The 20,756-nt window shown below is 42.1% G+C and overlaps 1 protein-coding gene across 2 annotated transcripts in view; it reads right to left on the reverse strand.

Annotated features, from left to right (window-relative positions):
- acoxl (acyl-CoA oxidase-like) overlaps positions 1-20,756 on the reverse strand; it is a 437,026-nt gene that overhangs the window by 124,767 nt on the left and 291,503 nt on the right. For both annotated transcript variants that reach the window (XM_063040706.1, XM_063040705.1), the window contains exon 13: positions 314-403. In XM_063040706.1, the coding sequence (XP_062896776.1) occupies positions 314-403 (90 nt within the window). The remainder of the gene's footprint in view (positions 1-313; positions 404-20,756) is intronic.

The raw sequence follows: 20,756 nt of genomic DNA on the forward strand, positions 1-20,756 counted from the left end.
ATCTGGCACAGATTTGATGTGCTGAAATGGTACCTTTCTATGTGTGGAAATCAAAGTCATGTAACTACTTTGTGGGTTGTGCTTTTAAGTGCTGACAATCCCTTCTGACTGCTGGATCAAAGTTTCAAAACTACAGTCTGCATTTTCATTGTGTACAATACAGATCATTGTTCAATGAAGCTCTTGAGATTGAAGACACACTAACGCCATAGTTTTTAACCAGTTTTGTCATCTTTCTGGGAAACCTGATATCTTATCAGTGCAAAGGAGGTACAATCCAATTTCATTTCATGTAGAGGAATAGTTCAAATACCTGTAGCATGACGACATTGTCTCCCTCAAAGGTTACAAAAACATCTGAGTCGCACTTTAGCCCAGGAATTCGATTCTCCATCATATATCCCTGAAAATAACAACAGGAGTTTATAACAGTAAACAATGGCCATTTATCATAAATAATCTAATCTTACTGGAAAACACAAAATCAAAATGCTAGGTATTTTTATGAATCTAAAAATCTCAAAAAGCAAACTTTTGTCAAGCAGGAACCCAGGCACCGAAATGAAAATTTATTTTGTTACTTTAAGTCTCCATTTTGCTTAATTTCTTTCTAAAAATTTACTTGATTCATAAAACTTACTACTGTATTACACAACATATTCACAGGTAGTCATGGGTGGGTTGAGTTGTTCTCTGATCTTGGCAATTTACATCACCACGTGAGGAGACATCGCCAGTGCGCCTTTCTGAGGACATACCACAATCAGCAGTGCACTGATGCCATCCCCTCACCTGGTGATGGAATGCTTGCAAGTAAATTGCCAAGATCGGAGATCAGCTCAACCCAGCCATCGGCCACCCAAACTACACATCTTCTGAATTGTGTCCAACAGGCAGTCATGTTATTTCTTAGAGAGAAGTTCGACCAATTGAGCAAGGAGAAGGGAGAAACAGTGGAGAACCTACAGCAAACAATATTGATCTTTATGACAACCGTCTCTATGACTTCCTCACTTTGTCACTGGAATACTGCAGGGTAGTGATCAAGTTCCTGCACTGGCAGTCATGGAGTCATACACCTACACAGCATAGAATAAGGCCCTTCAGCCCAACTTGTTAATGCTGTTCAATTCGCCTAACTGAGCTAACTTCATTTGCCTGTGTTTGCCCCGTACCCCGCTTAACACTTTCTGTGCAAATGTTTTTCAAATGGCACAAATGGACCTGCCTGAAGTTCTTCCTCAGGTGGCTTGTTCCATAAGCTCACCAACATCTCTGTGATCAGGTTCCTCTTAATTCATTCCACTTTCCCATTAAACTTATACCTCTAGGATTGGCCTCCCCTACCCTGGGGAAAACCACAGACTATGATCGCCCACATCATACGACATGATACATAATGATGATAATGATGACAACCCTAATCTAGCTAAATACAAAAATAAATAAATAATAATAATATATAAATAAGCAATAAATATCGAGAACATGAGATGAACAGTCCTTTAATGTGAGTCCATAGGTTGTGGGAACATATCAATGATGGGGCAAGTGAAGTTGAGAAAAATGATCCCCTTTTGGTTGAGGGGTAATAACTGTTCCTGAAGCTGGTGGTGTGAGTCCTGTATCTGGACAAAATTTTAAAAAGAGCAGAGGAATTAAACAACAGGGTATTTTGAGGAGATAGTCTGTGGTTAACAGAAGTTTGCCCTTACAGGATACCTGTGGCTGAGGAACACCTCTTCTACATTCAAGGCTGCAGTTTTTTGGGTCAGGGTTGGTTAGAGACAGGTGTGATAGAGAGCAAAGGCCTTGGTAGGACGTCAGAGGCTTTTCTGAGAATTAGTTTGAACAGAAAAGCAATGGTGAATGGCCAATTGAAATCTAGACAATCAAGTCTTTAAAGTGCAATACAAAGTACACTGGGAGTGGAATTTTCCTAGGGGCACAATTAAACAGTTGCATTTTTGACAGAGCTCAGTAACTTGTGGAGAACCTGTTATATTGTCAACTTGTTTCAGTTCTGATGCAAGGTTGTTAACCAGAGACATTAAGACTATTTCTCTCTCCACAAAAGTTGCCTAGGTTGAGTAATCCCACACTTTTTGGTTTTGATTCCAGAGCAGAGGTGAGACAGACAGCATGCAAATTCTGTGATCATGGAGTTAATTATACAGTAGACAGAATAGAGCATGATTTTCTATCAATCCAAACATAACTAGACAGAACTTAATGTAAGCACAAATTTAGGGAGAGAGGATGTATACCAACTTATTAAATTGAAAATGTGTACAGTGAGTTACATAAACTCCCTAAAAAGCCTAAACAAGCGTCTCAGGATTGTGTGAACCACTTCTGGTGAACTTCCTTCTTGTGACCATAAGAACTATAATTACCAACACCACCCTTAGCCCCACCTGTTCTGTCTTGGAAATTTCACCAGCTCTTTCCCTGCATTGACCATTATCTACCTGAGTCATCGTGTATCAGCATTTCCCTCAGAACAACATAGTATCTTCTGTTAACTAGGAAAATAAGGTTTAATTCAAAGAAAGCTACTTATATTTATTTTCTTGTTGCCGAAATGTTGTTGCCAAATGTACTGTGGACGCTTGATTAAGAATTAGTTCCCAAAAGAGAGGATGACAATACTCCAATGCCAATTTTCCATGCTTAAGGAGATCTTGAAACTCATACATTGGCTGGCATTCAGTTCAATAAAATGCAGTCTTAGAATAAATAAATTGATATGTATTGATTGATAAATTACATGCAATTTAATGAACCTCCGGAACTCGCAGTGAATAATGAGGCCTCCTCTACTGCCGTGATGAAGCCACTATCAAGTTGGAGGAAAAACACATCATATTCCGTCTGGGTAGTCTCCAACCTGATGGAATGCATGTCAATTTCTCTAATTTCCGGTAATTTCTCCCCCCTTCCCTTTTTCCAATTTTTCCATTGCTCAGCTGCTTCCCCTCTTATTCCTTCTCTTCAACTCACCTGCCTTTCACCCCCTTTGATGCCCCGCCTCCTTTCCCTTCTCCTATGGTCCACCCTCCTCCTCTATCAGATTCACTCTTTTTTAGCCCGTTGCCTTTTTCACCTATTCCCCCCTCCTCAACCCTCTCAACTTCCCTCTCACCAGGCTTCACCTATCATCTGCCAACTTGTACCTCTTCCCCTCTTCTTATTCTGCCTTCTTCCCCTTTCATTTCCAGTTCTGATGGAGCATCTTGGCCCGAAATCTTGACTGTTTATTCTTCTCCAAAGACGCTACCTCACTTGCCGAGGTCCTCTGGCATTTTGTGTGTTGCTCTGGAATTTCCAGCATCTGCAGAATCTATTGTGTTCATTATTTATCTCACCTGCTTTTGTCCCTCTTTTAGCTGCACCCTGAGCTCCTCTAATCCAGGGAAAGCACCCAGCCTATTCAGGTTCTCCTCATTAACAAAGCACTCAATTCCAGGCAATATCTGACTGAAATTTAAAACAAAAACTGCAGATGCAGGAAATCTAAAACAAAGATAGATAATCCAGGAAATACTCAGCAGGTCAGGCGGCATCTCTGTGGAGAGGAATAGAGTCAGTGTTTCAGGTTGGAGTTCCCCTCATCAGAACTGTAAAGGAGACAAAAGAAGCTGGTAAAGAGTGGGCGAGGGTATGTCTCTGTGAGGGTAAAACCTGGGTAACCCCCCCTCCCCTGTCCTCCCTGCTGCTTTACAAGTACTCGTGTCTCTCCTGAAGCACAGATTCAGTTTCTCTTCCCACAGATGCAACCTGACCTTTAATATTTCTATCATTGCTTATTTTTGTTTGAGACACCCTTGTGAATTTCCTTTGCAACCTCTCCAGTGCAATCACTTTCTTCCTATAGTTTGGTGATTAGAAATGTGCACACCTGTAGAATTCCGGTTTAAAAAAAAATTACTTTGCTAATCATTGATTGAAATTGTCGAAATCAGTGGTTCAGACATTGAGGGGAAATCCAGGAGTTCACTAAAGGAATGCATGCATCTTCCCTCACTAATGCCTCCAAATTCCAGATTCTCATAGGTGAACACGGAAGTAGGAATCTTGCTGACTGTTTATCCACAGCCTTTTTCCGGTTCTATTCTGGAAACATTTCCCAGTATCTTCATTAAGAACTCCACAAGCAAATCCTGCAGAACTTGAGCCTTTCCAATCAAAAGGACAGAGGGTATTGAGTAATTTGACTACTTTTGAACTAATTGTACGTTGTGCTTTAGTTTTTATATAATATTTACATTTTATAGAACTTGGAATGATTTTTAAGACCACAAGACATGGGAGCCGAATTAGATCATGTGACCCCCAAAGTCTGCTCTGCCATTCCATCATGGCTGATTTTTCCTTAACCCCATTCTCTAGCCTTCTCCCCAATACCTTACTAATCAAGAACCTGTCAGCCTCCATTTTAAACATACCCAATGGTCTTGTCTCCCACAGCTGTCTGGCAATGAATTCCACAGATTCATTGCCCTCTGGCTAAAGAAATTCCTTCTTATATCTGTTCTAAAGGGATGTCCTTCCATTCTGAGTCTATGCCCTCTGTTCATAGAGACTCCTACTTTTGGAAACATCCTCTCTGCATTGACTATATCTAGGCCTTTCAATATTCAGTAAGTTTCAATGAGATCCCTCCTCCCCTATTCTTCTAAATTCCAGTGAATATAAGCCCAGAACCATCAAACGCTCCTCGTACATTAAACCTTTCATTCCCAGAATCATTCTCATGAACCTCCTCTGGATTCTCAACAATGCCCACCCATCTTTACTTACAGATGGGGCCCAAAACTGCTCACAATACTCCAAGCATGGTCTGACCAATGTCTTAAAACATCTCAGCACTACCTCCTTGCTTTTATCGCACCACACACAAAATGCTGGAGGAACACAGCAGGCCAGGCAGCATCTACGGAAAAGAGTAAACAGTCGATGTTTCGGGCCGAGACCCTTCAGCAGGACTGGAGAAAGAAGATGAGAAGTCAGAGTAAGAAGGTGAGGGGGAGGGGAGGAAGAAGTACAAGGTGGTAGGTGAAAGATGTATGGAAAAGAGTAAACGGTCGATATTTCTTGGTCCTTGTTTTTATATTCTAGATTTCTCAAAATGAATGCTATCATTGCATTTGCCTTTCTCACTACCGACTCAAACTGCAAGTTAACCTTTAGGGAATCTTGCACTAGGACTCCCAGGTCCCCCTTGCACCTCAGATTTCTGAATTTGCGCATAAAGTCATTAGTCATTTATTGTTTCTGAATATCAGATATTTTGGCAGATGTGACACCAGGGTTTATCATAATCAGCCAGAAAAGAAAAGTGGACTATTTTTTATAGATGAGAGACTAAAAGGTGTTAGGGTTTAGAGGGACATCAGTGACCTTATATAGCAATATCACTTGATGGTAATATGCAAGTTCAGTAAGTAACTTGGAAGCCAGCACTATGTTTGTTTTTATTGTTAAAAAATAGAGTTGGAATGGTGATGCATTCAGTAGAGCTTCTGCCTAAAAGTGCTGGAGACAGGGGCATATCCAGTGGATGTTCTCCCCACCTCCACGGCGTTTTCACCACCTTCTCCGGTTTCGTTCCATGTTCCAGAGAGTTGCCAGTCGGTGGCCGGAGTAAATTACCCCGATCACATACGTGAGTGAGTAGAAGATACAACGGGAATTCAGAGAAAATAAAGAAATGGGATTAAGGTAGGATTAGTGTAAATGGGTGGTGAATGTTCAGCTCAGACTCGGAAGGCCACAGGACCTGCTTCGGTGCCTCATCTCTCCACGGCTCACAGATTGTAAGGCTTGTGATGGTTTGCTCCATGCCTTGGTGGAATTGCAACTGTACATTCTCCTCTGCCTATCCAAAGAAGGATCTACTTGTAGTTGAAGGAGTGCAGTGGACACTCACGGGACTGATTACGAAGAGCATGGACCTTTCATATGATTCAGCTGACTTGGCCTGTAACCTCTTGAAAGCAATGTTCCCTTTAATTTACAATGACCAGTGTGTGCAAAAATCTTGTTCTGTGCAATTTTTTTGCCCAGTGACAAGTGTGCACTGAATAATTTCTTCAATAAAAACAGTATAAACAAGCCAGTTCTAAAATCTGCAGAGAAATCATCACAGACTCCACGTAGTCAACACTGTCTGAATCAGAAAGTGGAAAAGGAAATGAGATTGTGCATGAACGCGAAATACACCTAACATGAAAACCAAGTAGAGGATGCCAATGTTCTGTGCGCAATTTAAATTCCTTTTGTGTGCTAGTAGCAAAAGGCACCTTAGAGGAAAGATTGCTCTTGAGTTTAGAAGAATGAGAGGTGATCTCATTGAAGGTTTACAAAATTCATGTTTTCCCTGGATGGGAAACTAGAGCTAAAAACAAGGGCTTGGCCAATCAGATTTGAGAAGGAAGTTCTGAGGTTACTGGATCTGTTGTTCCAGGAAAGTGGCACTGAAGTGAAATAATCATTTATGTCTTATTGAATGACAGAACAAGCATGAAGAACTGAATGGTCTATTCCTGTTTAGTCAAAGATTCATTCAGCTCAGCAAAGGTCCTGCAGCCCACCAAGTCTATGCTGATCATAAATGCCTCTCTATACTAATGTAATGTCCCAACACTTGTTCCATGGCCTATTGTGCCTTGTGAACTCAGTGTTCATCCAGGTAGTTCTTAAATGCTGTCGGAGTATCTGCCTTAACCACTTTCTCAGGCCGTGTGCTCCAGATCCCAATCACCCTCTGAGTGAAACGATTTCTTCCTTAGACCCTCTTCAAACCTCTTACTCCACAATTTAATCTTTTGCCTTCTTGTCTTCGACACCTCTGCAATGGGGAAATGTTTCATACCATCCATGTAATCTATGGCTCTCATAAATGTAATCAGCGTCCCCCGCTCCCCTTAGCCTCCTCTCCTCCGAGGAAAATAAACTCTATTTATTCAGTCTCTGTTTCTTATAACCATTGCTTCATCAGTGTTGAAATATTGCCATTGAAGAATGGAGCACTTCGCAGAATGCTTTCACCAGGGGATCAATAGAATATAAACTTGGACATAGAGCAGGTGTTGAATGCAGGTGGGTCACCTAGGTAGGAAATTCTGGAAGTCTACACTTCATCATTCAGTGAGGTCAAGTTTGATCAGATGTACTTTCCCCCCAAAAGCCCACATCCAGAGATTGTGAACACAGCCCAGCACGTCACACAAACCAATCTTCCGTCCTTGGACTCACTTTACACCGCACGCCTTCGGAGCAGTGCTGCCAGGATAATCAAGGACACAACCCACCCAGCCAACACACTTTTCGTCCTTCTTCCCTCCGGAGCTTAAAGACTCGTACGGCCAGATTTGGGAACAGCTTCTTTCCAACTGTGATAAGACTGCTGAACGGATCCTGACCCGGATCTGGGCCATATCCTCCAAATATCCAGACCTGCCTCTTAGTTTTTTTGCATTACCTTACTTTTCCTTTTCTATTTTCTATTTATGATTTATAATTAAAATTTTTAATATTTACTATTGATTTGTACTCTAGGGAGCGCAAAGCGCAGAATCAAATATCGCTGTGATGATTTACGCTCTAGTATCAATTGTTTGGCGACAATAAAGTGAAAGTCCCTTGACAGTTAAAAATGTTACTTTCCAGTACTTTCTAAGCATCAGAGGGTCCTGCAAGCCCCCAAACACTGAAATTGTCTGGTTGAAATGGGAATAAAAATTACATGCAATTGTTTAGGGTCATCTCAGACTGGTTGGTGATTTGTCAACTTCAGTCCACCTCCTGTCAGGTTTTGGGGTAACAAAAGAGTGTAAAGTATTGATAAGAAGGAGCTGGGCAACATTTGCATCGAATCACAAACAAGAGAAAATCTGCAGAGGCTGGAAATCCAAGTAACACACACAAAATGCTGGAAGAAATCAACAGGTCAGGCAGCATCTATGGAAAAGAGTTTAGGTTTCAGCCCCAAATGTTGACTGTTTTCTCTTTTCCATAGATGCTGCCTGGCCTGCTGAGTTCCTCCAGCATTTTGTGTGTGTGCTGTTTACACTGAATCGTTCGGAATTATTTACTCCAGTCATTTTTCTTGGTTCTGATCATGGACAGTATCACAGTAAAAAAAAGTAAACTGCATGGGGAGAGATGACTCTACTCAACAAAAATCTGCAATACATTGTACCGATTTTGTGAAAAAATCTATTTGTGTTTGGTGTGTCTTTATCATTTGCCAGTGAAACCTGCTTGGCAAGGTTAAGACTTCAAACAGCCACACGTATTCTACCATCTTCAAGAACCACGAGTTATGACTTTTTTTCCCCAGAAGAGAACATCTTTGACTCAGAGTATCTGCTCAAAGGTCACGTTAAGTTCTACTGAAACATGAGCAACTTCCAGGAAACCATTGTGATACCCATTCAGTTGGAGCAATGCCCTGGTTATTAACTTCTTAGACCTTGTGTTAGAACAGATAGCTTGACAGATTAGCAGCGGGATTTTTCCATGAGATATGCTGCAAAGCATGACTCAATCAATATTTCCTAATGAAGTTTAATGCCAGCAAGAACACAAATAAATCAAAGGCAAACCACGCATAAAGTGTAAGGGTGGTTGCTAAAGGAAAAGAGGAAGTGCAGCTGAGCCCAATCTGCACATGGCTTTGATGGGGGTTATGCAGTTCACAGGATTGTAACTTCTGAACAATCTCTGAAACGTCTATTGTCTTTTAAAGATCCATTGTTCCACAGAACTCCTTCTCCTGAAAGCTATTAATTCTTCACTGCAAAGCAGTGGTAAATCATCTACCAACAAACTGAATGTTATTCAACAGCAGAAGACCCTTTCACTCTTTGATTCATTGGGTCATGAAATCACAGAGTGACAGTGTCTGCATAGACTTCATGGAGTGCTAGAGCCCTCTGGTCCAACTTGTCCAAAATGACTAAGTTTCCTACCTGAGCTAGTGTTGGACAATGAAACTTGTCCAAGGCAACCAGGTTTCGTACCTGAGCTAGTGTCATTTGCCTGTGTTTAGCCAATATCCAACCTTTTTCTGTGCCATGCACCAATACCATTAAGCAAGGACTCCAGGTTGAGAACCCCTGTTCTAAACCTTTCCTATTCATGTACCTGAACAAATATCTTTTAAACTGAATTGTATCTGCCTTGCCAACTTCCTCTGGCAGCTTGTTCCATACACCCACAGCCCTTTGTATGAAACAGTTGGCCCTCAGATCCCTTTAAATTGTACCTTCTCGCCTTAGGTCTCTACTTTGAGATCACCTCCTCTGGGGGGCAAAAAAAAGGCTGTTTACTTTTCTCTGCCTTTTCTATTGTCATTATTTTTTCTAAATTCCTAAGGTCACCCCTCAGCTTTCTATTCTCCAGGAAAAAAGCCGTTGCCTATCCAGTCTTATAAAGACACAGCATGGAATGCTTTGAATTAACCAGTATCACTTAGTTCCAGACAGAAAAATGCAGTGGAAGCTACATGGTCAAGCCGGTGAACCACAACAACATTCTACAGGCTACATACAATACTTCTCTTCAACGGAAAATCCTATAAAAAGCAGTAGATATGGCCCAGTCCGTCCCTGGGTAAAGCCCTCCCCACCATCGAGCACATCTACATTACACACTGTCGCAGGAAAGCAGCATCCATCATCAGGGACCCTCATGCTCCCCTTTCACTGCTGCCGTCAGAAAGAAGGTACAGGAGCCTCAGAACCCACACCACCAGGCTCAGAAACAGTTAATACCCCTCAACCATCAGGCTCTTGAACCGAAAGGGACAAATTCACTCAACTTCACTTGCCCCATCATTGAAATGTTCCCACAACCTATGGACTCACTTTCAAGGACTCTTCATCTCATGTTCTCGATATTTATTTCTTATTTCTTGACTACTATTATTTCTTCATTCTTTTTGTATTTGCACAGTTTGTTGTCTTTTGCACACTGGCTGAAGACCCAAGTTGGAGCAGTCTTTCATTAATTCTATTATGGTTATTATTCTATTTTGGATTTATTGAGTGAGTCTGCAGGAAAATGAATCTCGGGGTTGTATATGGTGACATATATGTACTTGGATAATACATTTACTTTGAACTTTGAAGATCAGTCAATATTGCGCTGAATGGTGAAACTGGTTTGACAGGCCCTCTACATGCTTCCAATTCCTAACTTGAGGGAGGGGAGAAAAGGAAAATTGTCCAATATTTGTGTATATATCACTTGTTCAATATGCACCTCAACTGGGGACCAGATATGCCTTGGTTGTCCATCGCCTCCCCTTTTCCCTTTCATAATAAAATAAGCTCTGTCACTCAATGGACCAATCACAACATGAACAAAACAAAAACACTAGCACGGACATTCAAAGTAACCCTGAAACAAAACTTCAAAAAATGAGTTACCACCTTTAAGCTCATGGTGGCAAAGAGGAAAACAGTTACATTTCTACCTGATTCAATAAGAAAAATAATGAATGTAATGACAAGCAAAACTTATAGAAACCTCCTTGTCTTTTGTTAAAAAAAAAGAAAGCAGCCATTTTGGATTTGGACCAAAAAAAACAGAAATCCAAAAATTTATTGACATAGATTTGTCTTTTTGATTTCAATCTTGAAGCATCTTTTTCCTGCACAGAAACCTCTGCAGATGTGACAACAATTTCGATTTACACAGAACCTGTAGCACAGCACTTGACGCACACATGGTTACTACACCCCACCTCTCCCTTGCCCACAACCAGAAAGACAGTAGCTGACTGTACATCTCTGTCATTCTGATGAGGTGCCAGTATCAACTTATGCACTGAATGGGTCCCATGATCAAATAGCTAAGCAAATAATTCAAATGAGGTAAGGACCAATTTAGAAGCAGAAAACCCATCTTCTTAATGAGGAGATGATGGTTTGACATTTAACTAAGATGTGCATTGAAACCAAAGCTTCAATTTTTCTATTTTTGCAACTGTGAAAGGGCATTGTAAAAATATGTAAAAGCAGCAATATTCCTCTCATGAAATATCTGATTCATTTGCATTTTTCGAGACTACACCCATGTGGTGGCCAATGTAAGGAAATGTAGAATGTTTCCAAATTTGAATAAAAGATTCCCCTTAAATATTGCATTTTTAAACAATATTATTGTCTAGAATTTGAGGCTTCACCTCTTTAGGTTGTGAAATTGTTGCCATGGTGCACTGTTGCCGACTCAACATTAGCTAATTTGACCAAAATTATTAAAAGCAGTAGTGATTTATGCAATAAGTCAGGGCCATGTGAGAGCTGCCTGCACTACCCACAGTGTTGACTGCTGGAAAGCAAGCGACTGCTTAAAGAGTGTTCCTGATGACAGCTGCAGTCCAGTTCAGAATGCAGCTGGTGATGTGCAGTCTCCTGTGTGTGTGTGTGTGTGTGTGTGTGTGTGTGTATGTGTGTATATGTGTGTGAGAGAGGGAGTGCTCCCCCCCCCCTCCAACCGAACTCGAGTGATGAACCACTGTGGTTTGTCATTGCCTTCTGGGCGGTGTCTTTACAAGACAGGTGACCCCAGTCATTATCAATACTCTTCAGAGATTGACAGTGACAATGCCGTCCCATAATTTTGCATCTCATTCCTGAATCCTACATTACAGAAAAGGTAGATTCCTACCAGATTGTCCAGTCTTCCCCTACATGCCAAAGGTGAGCTGGATAGTTCATGCCATTGCAGATTACCCTTTAATGGCATAACAAAGTCAAAAGAGAATGCTGCTGGGATTGAGGGAAATAAGGAGAGGTGGTTGGGTTTTATGGGTTTAAAAACAGATCGTTGGATGAACTAAGCTGGTCAAGCAGCGTCTGTGGAGGCACAAGGCATACGTCGATGATTCGTGTCAAGAGATCAGAACTGAGAGGAACGGGAAGGATTACCAGTGTATGGCTGCATGTGTTGGTGGAACAGACAGAGAGGGGATACGGGCAGATGGAATCAGGCGCAGGCAACGATTAGGAAAGATGAACAAAGGGAGAAGAAAACTTGGAGAATGGGAGAGTGTGGGAAAACACTGGGGGTGTGGGTCACCTAATATTGGAAAATGTGACATCCACACCACTGGGTTGTGAACTATCCAAGTGGAAATATGAGATGATATTCTTCCAGTTTGAGTTTGGCCTCTCTGCATCGGTAGAGGAGACGAGGGACAGTAGGTCAGTGTCGGAGTGAGAAGGGGAGTTAAAGTGACATGCAACCAGAAACTTCAGACCAGTTGTTGTGGACAAAGAACAAGCACTCCACAAAGGTCACGTTGTGAGCATCGAATGCAGTAGACCAGATTGGAAGAGGTGCAGTTGAACTTCTTGTCTCGTCTGGAATGGCCATTTAGTCCTTGAATAGTGTTTTTTTTTGGGGGGGGGATGGATGAGCAAAGGGACAGACATTAAACCTCCTGCAGTTGCGGGGGTTGGGGATGTGGGGGTGGTGGAGGGATGAGCGGACCAGAAGTCATGAAGAAAGTGACCGTGCCATGGAAGCAACGGGCTCAATGACTTCCTTCTGTATTGTTATAAGGTTGAAAATCTCCTTCAAAACTCTAGTTCCAGATGGCAATCAAGAACATATTTGCTGCACAACCAATGACTCCATCAGGATCAAGAGCAATGCCGGGGAAACTCCAGCAGTGATAAAGCGAATCATGGATGGAAGATCCTGTGTCAACTACCCCTGAGGCCCAATAAGGAAATAAAAGCAAGCGTGATCTAACCTGGGAATTAAGATGAGGTGCTATAGACTAAAATTGCTTTTGTTTCCACACACACCTGATCCGGTGATGTTTCCATCATTCTGCTTCAGTTATTGCTTCTAGTCTGTGATAGCACTCATACAAAAATCCAAAAAACAAGCAGAAAATTCCTCCAATTCCTCCAAAGACCATAAAGACGAGGAATGGTAATAAGCCATTCAGCCCCTCCAGGTAAATGTTAAGAAGAGCAAAGCTATTTTCTTCAGAAGTTTCACTCAGCATTTCTTTGTCTGAAGCTGAACTAGTTCAGTTCTGTTGTTACATCAGATCCAATGAATGCAACATCATGAAAAGTTTCTTCTTCCAACTCTATAACATCACTTAATTTACACCACTACCACAGTATACCTTCTCCAGAAACCCTCATCCATATCTCTGCTCCCTCTCATCTTGATTATTCCAAAACAAACTTGAGTTCATTCAGAACTCCGCAGAGTACAGTATATTCTTAAAGTTCAAATTTCAAAGTTCAAAGTAAATTTATTAACCAAGTACATACATGTCACCATATACAATCCTGAAGTTTATTTTATGTGAGGAATCACAGTAAATACAAGAAGCACAATCAAATCAATGAAAGACCACACGTAACAGAATGGATAACAACCAATGTGCAAAAATAAACAAATTGTGCAAATACAAACAAAAAAGAGAAAATAAAATAATAAACAATAGCATTAAACAATTAGGGCTAAACAGTAATATCTACGTAAATCTCCAGAAAGCCACAATACTAAACACAACTAGAAAGGCCAAAAGATCCCAGCAATTGACAAATGAGCGTGCTTGGCTACACCTGTACCTCAGGTTTTACCAGCTTGAGCTGAGAAAAAAATAATAACAAACATCATTCATCAAAAGCTTGCTTTAAAATACAAACTGATACATGAAATCGCATATTACTTTAAATACAAGCCTGATCCAGTTTTAGAGTCAGAATACTACAAGTTACATTACGACCAATCCGTTCTTAAAGATAGAACAATCCATAATAACTGTCTGGATATAATAATACAGGATAAATATGCAAGAACAACTTATTTAATAGATACAGCCATTCCAAACACTCACAACTTACAGAAATCAGTAAGTGAAAAACACCAGAAATATGCCGAATTAAAAGAGGAAATTGAAAGACTTTGGAACATGATTAGGGTATACACTGTCCCAATAGTAATATCTATGACTGGTATTATCCCAAAGGCACTACACAATAGCATTAAACAATTGGGCATACACAGTAGTATCTGTGTAAATCTTCAGAAAACCTCAATACTAAATACCCTAGAGTAGTCCAAAAGTTCCTAGGAATTGAGAAATGTGCTTGTTTAGCTATACCTGTACATCAGATTTTACCAGCTGGAGCTGAGAAAAAAAAAAGCAATAAATATCAAGAACATGAGATGAAGAATACTCGAAAGTGAGTCCATGGATTGTGGAAACAATTCAGTGATGGGGCAAGTGAAGCTGAGTGAAGTTGTTCCCTCTGGTTCAAGAGCCTGATGGTTGAGGGGTAATAACTGTTTCTGAACCTGGTGGTGTAGATCCTGAGGCTCCTGTATCTTCTTCCTGATGACAGCAGTCAGAAGAATACATGGCCTGGATGGACGTCTATTTAGTTATGACATGATGCTGATAACATTGGTGACACTGGCATTCAGGGTTTATCCCTGTAGCCCTGAATTAAGGCAGTCTTAACAGTCGGTCACACTAGTGTGTCTGAATCACGTGTAGGGCAATCTAAGGATCCTGGAAGAACACCAATAAGTTTTATGACAATCTGTTATCGTTACTCAGGCAAGATTTCTTTCCTTAAATATTCCAGATCTGTTAACTTGCTTGATTTGACTTCTTGCTCTGGGAGGGTGGGATTCAAACTCACATTTCTGGTCGGGCAAAGTAACCACCAAACTGCTCCACCCATATCCCTTCATAAAGGTGGGCCACTATCTTCTGCTAAATGTCCTGGTACAAAAGGGTTGCTTGTTAGATTATCTTAAGAGGCAATTAAGACTCAACCACATTACTTTTGGACTGGAATCACATCACCAGGTGAAGGTAACAGATTTCCTTCCCTAAAAGACAAAATTGTGATTTTATTGTTTTATGGCCAGACTTATACCAGAAACGTAATAAACTGAACTTCAATTTGCCAACTGCTATGGATCTGGACATGTTTCTGGATCATTGAACTAGGTCACTGGTCCTGAACAAATGAAGAGTCCTATCTATAATAACAATGTGTAATAAAAGTTAGAAATGCTACAAATACCCAGCAGGCCAGGTTCAGTCTGGTGAGGAACTAAAATAAGTGACATTTCAGGTCAATGACCTTTGATCACGTGGGCTTGAAGTGCGTGCTTGGATGCCTCTGCTGCATGTGCATCGGAGGAGAAGGTGCCAGTAGTTGGAAATAGAATACAACATGTATTGACTAGTAATATCATTGGTCTAACAAAGATGGCCAAGGGTGAATTTCTACCCAATCAATTTTAAGATGTTAGAAAAAAAACAAAAAGGATTGTTTAGAATAGATGGGAGTAGAGTTTAGCTAAGAAAACTGGCTATCTTTTTGTTAACGTAATCAGTAGTGAGGTATCATATCCATTGTCTGAGTACAGAGCTCACCTATTGCCTCTCTGCTCAGCACTATATATAGGCTCCAAGTCCGTCAGGCCTCAATTTTAAATTCTTATTTCTGTCTTTATATCCACCCTCTCTGTCTGCCCCCTGCTGTCCTGTGAACACCCCCCTCTTTTTAAGTAAAGAGGCTACATTTGTTATTGTCCAACTTAACATTCTCAACATTGTTGATTGAGCAAAAGCAAAATGTAATGACTTTTCAATTGGACAAACAAGTGGTCCTCATTTCTGTAACCTCAGTCAGCTCCCCATTCTCGGAGATTTCAAAGTTGCAACCACGCTGGCTTCTGGCATCTTATCAGTTTGCTTCTCTTCCAAAGCAGGAGGCCATGCCTTCAAGCTGTCTATGCCCTGAGCTCTCGAATTTAGCAAAAATTCATGAGAAGCTTTTAAAAATCAACAATGGGCAACTAAGAAGCCATAAGGAGCGAAAAGATGAAATATGAAGGTGAGCTAGCCAATAATATAAAGGAGGATACAAAGGTTTTTCAGACAAAAAGAATAATGGAGAGTTGAGAATGGATAATGGATCACTGGAAAATGACACTAGGCAGGTAGTAATGGGGGACAAAGAAATGGCGGATTAATTTATTAAGTATTGCGCATCAGTCTTCTCTGTGGAAGGCACTAGCAGTATGCCAGAAATTCAAGCATATCAGAAGGCAGAAGTGAAGGTACTTGCTATTACTAAGAAGGATATGCTTGGAAAGCTGAAAGGTGAGAAGGCAGATGTGTCACCTGGTCCACGTGGACTACACCCTAGGGTTGTGAAAGAGGTAGCTCTAGAGATTAGGGAGGCATCAGTAATGAACTTTCAAGAATCACTAGATTCTGTAATGGTTCCGTAAGTCAGTAAAATTGCAAATGTCACTCCATTCTTTAGGAAGGGAGGGAGGCAGAAATCATAGGCCAGTTAGCCTGGATTCAGTGGTTGGGAAGGTGTTGGAGTCAATTGTTAAGAATGAGGTTTCAGGGTACTTGGAGGCACATGATAAAATAGACCATAGTCAGCAAGGTTTCCTTAAGAGAAAATCTTGCCTGACAAATCTGTTAGAATTCTTGGTGGAAATAACAAGCAGGATAGACAAAGGAGAGTCAGTGGATGTTGTTCACTGGGAGATGGTCGAATAAAGCGGTGCTGTAAAGCTTCAGTGATGTAGTCGCCCATGACTTGGGTCTCAGGAGGGGAGAGGGAGAATAGACGAACTTGGGAGGGGTAGTGCCCGGGAGAAGGTCAATCGCGCAGTTGCACAGTCTGTGAGGCCACAGGGTGCTGGCTTCTCTCTTACTGAAGGCAATGGCAAGGACGTGGCATTCCCGCGGGAGCTCGGCGAGGGCAAAGGTTTCCTCCATCTCCACGGATTTACCAGGAAGTCAGCCGAGGTTGCAGGCAGGTGGGTCCCCAACACAGCAGTGAACTGGATGATCAGGCGAAGTGAGGCGGAGAGCCAGGGGTAACCCGAGATGAGAAGCACGTTGGGTGAGTCGATCAGGAAGAAGTGGACGGACTCACGATGCTCCCTGATGGTTATATGCACAGGCTGTGTGCGTACTCTGACCATGCCAGGCCCCACGGGACACCTGTCCATGATTATAATGCAGAAGGGGTGAGGGATAAGCTCGGTAGAGAGTCCAAGCTGCACACACAGAGTCCGGTGCAGAAAATTGCCTGCTGCGCCAGAATCCACCACAGCCTCCCAAGCGCAGAGAGCTGTTGGGGTGCAGAGGAGGACAGGGAGAGGTAGTCGGGCTATGGTGCTGGAATGAGAGGCTGGGGGCAGTTAACCAGAGGGAAGGCCCTTCGTCTCTACCTGGTGGTGCCGTTTCCTGGAAATGGATGTAGAGGGCATTTCACGCGTTGGTGGTCGGCTGCGCCTCAGTCCACCCACAAGTTGTTTCTCCACCAACACTCCTGCTCGGGGTGGGGGTTAGAGGAGCTCCCTCTAACTGCATGGGTTATGGAGGCATTACTGAGGAGGGTCCTGCAGCCTGAAATAGAGCTGGGGGGGTCTGGCTGATGCTCTGAATGTTCGTTCCATAAGATGCTTGTCAATATGGAGCGCCAGCGTGATGAGGCTTTCACGGTCGATGGGCAGCTCCTGGGTAGACAACTCGTCTTTCAAGTGCTTTGAGAGGCTGTGATGATAATGGGCCAGCAGCACTCCGCCACAAGATTCCTGAATTTCTCGGTGTGATCCAGCACCCAGCTGGGTCAAAATGACCTTTTTTACTATTTCATCAGAAAGCATAGAAGTAGCAGGCAAATCACTGTCCATCCTTAACTGCCTGAAGTCAAGAGGCATCAGGCTCTTGTAAATGATGTGCACTATCACCAGTGCAACAATATTTACTGATATGGGAAATTTCAAAGACACTCCCAGCAACAATCACCTCCCTTAAGTGAGCTCCTAAATGGCTCCTTTTTTATGACAGCGTTAAAACTATTTAACAATTATGTTAATTAAAGCTGGAAAAGGGATTTAACATATTACCACCTCTGCAAACTAAACTTTGCGGAGTGTGATTTTCAGGCCAAAGAAAATCACCCTATCTGGGAACAATTACTTTTACTGTGTTTTACAGGGGGCTGGTGACAAGTTGAAAAGTGCAGCCTAAGACAGCAGACAATTTTTATCACTCACAGAAGAATGAGTCAGAGTCACAAGGCCACTTAATGATTTAATATGATGCTATGTTTTACAGCAGCAGATGCACAGAAGCCATGACCTTTGTGCAGGGAAAAAGTACAATGAATGTTTTGAACCTGACGTTTATACCAAAGCTGCACAATTATTGTAAATGGATTACACTTCCCATGTAAACTACTTTGATGAAAAAAATCATTACAACCAAGTGCACAGCTACATTATAGATAGATAGATGGATATTTCATTGATCCCAAAGGAAATTACAGTGTCACAGTAGCATTACAAGTGCACAGATATACAAATATTAGAAGTAAGAAAGAATTTTTAAAAATAAGCTACCTCAAACAATCTAACAGGAGGGGGTCATCACTTCCCCCGGCTATAGATTGACTCATTATAATGGCCGAAGAATGACCTCATATCGCGCTCTTTGGAGCAGAACGGTTGTCTTAATCTACTACTAAAAGTGCTCCTCTGTTCAGCAAAGGTGGTATGCAGAGGGTGAGAAACTTTGTCCAGAATTGTCAGGATTTTCTGGGGTGTTCTTTGTCCAACCTCAGCCTCCAGTGTGTCCAGTTTAACTGCTATAACAGAGCCAACCTTTCTAATCAGTTTACTGAGCTTGTTGGCATCTCCCTTGTTGATGCATTGCCTCAGAATTCCACCGCATAGAAGGACTGTACTGGCATCAACAGACTGGCAGAACATGTGAAGGAGAGGCCTGCATACTCCAAAGGACCTCAGTCTCCTCAGGAGGTAGAGGTGCTTCTAGCCCTTCTTGTACACAGCCTCTGCGTTGGTGCTCCACTGAGCTCTGTCATCCAAGTGCACCACCAGGTACGTGTAGGTCCTCATCATCAGTGGTAACAGGGAGCAATGCAGGTTTAGTCTTCGTAAAGCTCATCACCATCTCCTTTGTCTTACTGATATTGAGCTGCAGATGATTCAAGCTTGCAACATTTGACAAGGTCTTCCACCAGGGCCCTGTATTCATTCTCCTGTCCTCCCTTTGCACAGACAACTGTTGCTGAGTCATCAGAGAATTTCTGCAGATGACGTGACTCAGTGTTGTATCTAACGTCCGAGGTATACATGGTAAACAGGAAGGGAGCCAATGAATACAGTCTCCAGTGGGGCCCTAGTGCTGCTTATAGCCATGTCTGAAACACAGCTCTGAAGCCACATGAACTGTGGCCTGTCAGTCAGGTAGTCCATTATCCAGGATACAATGGAAGTGTCACACTGCATTGAACGGAGCTTATCCCCCAGTAATGAGGGCTGTATGGTATTGACAGCACTTGAGAAATAAAAAAAAACCAGTGCTGCCCACAGAGTAGGCACTGTCAACAGGTAGATAACAGGATTGTTGACTCCAATGTGCTCCTGGTAGGCAAACTAGCTCCTCTTCCTCTTCCTTTTAGGCAGTCCCTTGGAATTGAGGCTGACTTACTTCGTCTCCAGTTCTCTGGGCTGTGCGGTAGCTGCTCATGTCAATGTGGAACCCCGAGATGCTGGGACACATGGTGTTTGATGGGGCAAATTGGTGGTTATGCTGGGAGATGGTCCTTTCCTTCAGTTAGACTTCCATATGCTCCTACGAACAGGTTCAAAATTCTCCATGCCATCCCACACACTCCTTTTGCCCAGGAGGGCCAAGAGGGGGACTGTTGCGGCGTATTCTGGAGTTAGATTTTAGAGCAAATAATAATTTCAGCAGCAACCCTTTTGCCTTTGCTGGTGGGCTGCCAGCGATGAAAGGAGTTCTGTGGAATCTGATTTTGAGACTGATTCTATTCAGATTCTATGTCAATGATGTGGACGAAGGGATTGATGGCTTTGCGGCTAAGATGGTGGGTGATACAAAGAAAGGTGAAGGGGCAGGTAATTTTAAGGAAGGAGAAGAACTTAGACAGATTTAGAGAATGGATAAAGAAGTGGCAGATGGAATGCAGTGTGGTAAAGTGTACGGTCATGCACTTTGCTAGAAGGAAGAGAAGGGTAGACTATTTCCCAAACGGGGAGAAAACTCAGGAATCAGAGGTGCAAAGGGACTTGAGAGTCCTCATGAAGGATTCTGCAAGTTTAATTTACAATTTGAGTCAGTGCTAAGGATGGTAGATGCAATGTTAGCATTCATTTCAAGAGAACTAGAATATAAAAGCAAGGATATAATGTTGAAGATCTATAAGGCATTGACGAGACTGCACTTGGGAGTATTGTGTGTGGTTTTGGGCCCCTAATATAAGAAAAGATGTGCTGGTATTGGAGACAGCCCATAGAAGGTTCATGAGAATGATTCTCATAGGTAGCCATTATAGGTGATAGTGTAGATGTACTGTGGATGCACAAAGGGATATGATAGGGAATTGGGGGAACGGCTCTGAAGTAGAGGGCATTTTTGTTGCCCTATTTGATTAGATCCTCCTTAAAGTTTGGCCTTTCCTGGAGCAAATTTATTTTTGTTCATTCTGGGCAGCGTTGGACTGGGGATTCCCTAAAGTCAATGGAGATATTACATGTTCTCAATGTAACAATTAGGCAAAAAGATCCTTTACTTATTGAAGTACTGTCAACAGTTTTGGGCACCATATCTCAGAAAGGATGTGTTGTCACTGGGGAAGGTTCAGAGGAGGCTCACGAGGATGATTCCGGGA

The sequence above is a fragment of the Mobula hypostoma genome, chromosome 2 (genome assembly GCF_963921235.1).
Source record: "Mobula hypostoma chromosome 2, sMobHyp1.1, whole genome shotgun sequence".
In the NCBI taxonomy this organism is placed as follows: Eukaryota; Metazoa; Chordata; class Chondrichthyes; order Myliobatiformes; family Myliobatidae; genus Mobula; species Mobula hypostoma.